Source organism: Perkinsus marinus (genome assembly GCF_000006405.1).
Source record: "Perkinsus marinus ATCC 50983 genomic scaffold scf_1104296947754, whole genome shotgun sequence".
In the NCBI taxonomy this organism is placed as follows: domain Eukaryota; phylum Perkinsozoa; order Perkinsida; family Perkinsidae; genus Perkinsus; species Perkinsus marinus.
Genome location: NW_003210486.1, coordinates 1 through 3,654, shown reverse-complemented (window position 1 = coordinate 3,654; position 3,654 = coordinate 1). Strand labels below are relative to the sequence as shown.

The 3,654-nt window shown below is 48.4% G+C and overlaps 1 protein-coding gene across 1 annotated transcript; it reads right to left on the bottom strand.

The window, feature by feature from the left end:
- Nucleotides 1-359: 359 nt before the first annotated feature.
- On the bottom strand, nt 360-1,352 carry Pmar_PMAR025492 (thermitase, putative; the record flags this gene model as incomplete). Its single annotated transcript, XM_002779191.1, has 1 exon — nt 360-1,352. A coding segment is annotated over one exon (993 nt), but the record flags the coding sequence as incomplete, so codon positions are not given.
- Nucleotides 1,353-3,654: the final 2,302 nt, after the last annotated feature.

Here is a 3,654-nt window from a genome sequence, read left to right as displayed (position 1 = left end):
GATCGTTGACGATGCACCAGCATCTCCCAGAACGATTCATAATTGGAACACCGAGCCAATTCTTGCCTACTGAAGTAAGACCGACCCAGGCGCAAATTCACGACGCGAATTCAAAACTCAACAGCTGGGCATAAAGAATCATCTTAATCAGATCCTCAGCGTTACGATCGCATGTGACATCAGACTCTGACCATCGAAGGTCTGATGATCATACCTTTACATTCACAATAAATGAATCGAATAAATAAATGATCTATCGAGCAAGGGAGAGGCCATCGAGCTAGACGAGAGTTCACTGAACAAGTTAGCAATGACTCGGTGTCATTGACTCCACCATGACACGAAGTCAGGGCGAAAAATTAAACCTTCTTTCTTTCAAGTATCTTATTGACAGCTGCCGCAGCATTCACGCGGCCGAAGGGAAGGGTCTTTTCCCCTTTACTGTCCTTGACACCTTGGGTGGCCGTATCCTTGATGATACTTTTGATGTAAGTAGGGGTCAGCTTAGCCTTCAGAGAAGGTTCAAGGCTGTAGAGCATCCCAGCTATACCTGCTACAATAGCGGCGGCAGCCGAAGTGCCCTTAGCTGTGGCATACTTCCCTCTGAGATCAGTTGTAACTATTTCGTTACCTGGAGCGGCAATGTCAACAGCTAAACCGAAATTGCTATCGTCCGTAAGTTGCATTTTGGTACCATACGTTGCAGCTACACATAACACTCCATCAGTGGGAGAACGGCCGAAGGAACAAGGGAAGTCTGGAGTTATGTCCAAATCGAAGTGGTGATTCCCTGCCGCGACGACAACGAGCATGCCAGCTGCAGTTGCTTCCAGAATCTTGTCGGTAACGGCTTGGGAACTACTCGATCCGGATCCCTCCGTCATGAGGATAACTTTCACATCATCTTTCCTCTTATTGATCAGGTAGGTGAAAGCATCCGCCATTGCGGGAAAAGTGGGAGCTTTACCATCGAATATGGGCAGTATGCGCACACTGTCCAGAATACCCGCCAAACCGATCATGTTATTTCTGATAGCACCAATGATGCCAGCCATGCCGGTCCCATGCCGTCCTCGAGGACGGGTGTCATCATTCTTATCAATGACGTTGTAGCCCTTGATGACGGTACCCTCCAAGTCAGGGTGAGTGGCCTCGACTCCGTCGTCAATAACTGCGATGGTCACAGATGTCCTTTTGGCAGTGGAATCCAGGATACCCCAAGCCTCCGGTATAGAGATGGCCTCAAGATAAGCCTTCTGCATGTAATAGAATTTGTCGTTAGGATCGCCGTTCACAGGACCGAGCCCACGGAAATAGCCACTTTCGTCCACTCCTGCTTCAACGTAGAGAAGCTCGCACGAGAAGAACCAGAGTGATGTTACGAGGAGTTTCATTGTAAGCCACTAGGATGATCAATTCGTTGTGCTTCGGCGTGTCGAAGTGTACGCGTGAACTACCTCTGTTGACTGACGCAGATTTTGTGGTAGGAGGATCTGCCCACTCCTGTTGGCAAGTCTGCTAGCTGCATTGTATCGATTGCTCCTATATGTAAATCGACTCCGTTCGGCCATCGTCAGCTACCTTTCTGTTGTTGTCCGCCTGTGCGGAGTAGAGAGCATAAGGCGAGCGCGAGAGCCTTATCCGTAGCCATCTTGGCTCAAGAGTCTTTCGAGGGATTCTTTTGAGGATTACTGTTGGCACCCCTGCCAACCTTGTTGACCGCAGCTAAGTATTATCTTATACCCGTATCTACCTTTGGGATTGTGTTGCCAGAGTCCCTAGCATCGACCACCTATAGTATCAATCGACGACCCGATCACGACTTCGAGTAGATCCGTCCACAATTTGTTCGCGCACGTGGGAAATTTTTCCCGCGGCACAATTTTTTTTCCTGGGGCAAAATTTTCTCTTCAGGGGCGCAAAGTTTTTCCCGGGCGGGCACAAACGAAGGACTCTGATAATCCGTTCCTCCGTTTTCAGACTCAGTCAGGCTCTGCTCGGGCTATCATCCGGGTAATGGCTGTAATGCAAGCGCAATTCAAACTACGGGCTCCCCAAAAGAAGGAATGACTACAGGTGAAAGCGGAGAAAAGGAAACCCGATACCCCAGTGAGGATACCCCATCCGCGACCCCATGCGACACCCGAAACCCGAACTGTTATCGAGGCTTAAGAAGTTACTCATGTGAATCAGAAATCCCAAGTAGTGGCCGTTCAATTCCACTGAACCACCCAAACTCGCACAAACTTGTGACATCTGATATCACACAGTGTGATTCACACTGCGCACTGATACGCAACGATCAGAATTGTAAGAAGCGGCTTCATTGGAGCCGGTCTACTTATACTTGATATTACTGCATACCCTATTAGAGATCTTCGTGACACACCGCATTTCATTTCATTTGTTGACATTGTCAACATATTTTGTGACCAGCAACAAACTACCCTGTGAGTTACAGGCTGTGAAATTTCTAGTGTTTTCTTTACTTGGTCTAACAGTGTCTGGCACATGATCACCTCCCCCACAGGCAGTGATTGATGTGTATGGCCATCTCATTGATGTGTCGACCGTTCCGCCTTTTCTTTCATACTTAAATAGCTCAACCACCCCGAGATCTCCACCTTCAATCGGTCTGCAATTAACACAATGTTTGGCGTCTCAGGAGGTATTTCACGACCGCTAGGAGCACTGCCCGCTGGAATTTTGCGTCTGGTGACCAGACTCTGGCCGAACGCGACGAACACTGTCCAAAGACCTGTTAACTGAGCTTCATCCATAGGATTGCTGTGTACTTGGAGCAATTGAGAGCTGTGAGAACTCTTGAGCTCGCTATCGACCTTCTCTCGAATCATCTGCCGCCGGCAGTCTGCCAGTTGTGACTCACTCCAGCTGCCTACAACCGCAAACATGATAACGGGCTGAAGCCGCCCTTTACAGTGTCCGATCATGTTCAAGGAACACATACGACGTCATGATGTAATGAAGAGGAAAACGGTGTCTCCGAGGGCACAAACGGCGGTACAGTTCATCTGTTCAGACATCATTGGTGGCTGCTCTTATCCTACCAGCAATACTCTGCACTAAAGTGGAATTTGGAAACCACAACAGACAAGTCACCAGACCCACTTTGATATGACCGCTTCGGAATCATCTCATCCAGAGAGCATACTTGTTATGCTGCAGGATGAGAGCCGAAACAACGAACCTACGCTCGTGCTATTCTTTACGACTCGCTGCTTGTTCTATGCGAACACGTGGCATCGGAGCAACGAAGGAAAACAACTAAACCTTACTCCCGAGAGCCACCTCGCTGAAAGAAACATTAACGAAGATAGAGGAATAGAAACGTCAGCATAAGGTAGACTCTTACTGACATGGTCCGACAAGGGCAGATTTCCATTTCTGTGACGGGAATAATTTGAGACGAAAACTCCGGGAAGTTCCAGGCTGGAACACCCACAGACGTTTCGTTACCCAATCAACCTTGTTTCCGAAGTTCCGGAGATGACTTGGAACTTGAAGTGGCAGTATCCACGCTCCGCTTGCCTGATAGCTTCGGTCTTGCGAAAAGAGCTTCTTCACAATGAAGCATGAAGCGACAGGTTCAAAAGGACATATTTGTAACGTATACTTACACGTACTCTCCCACTT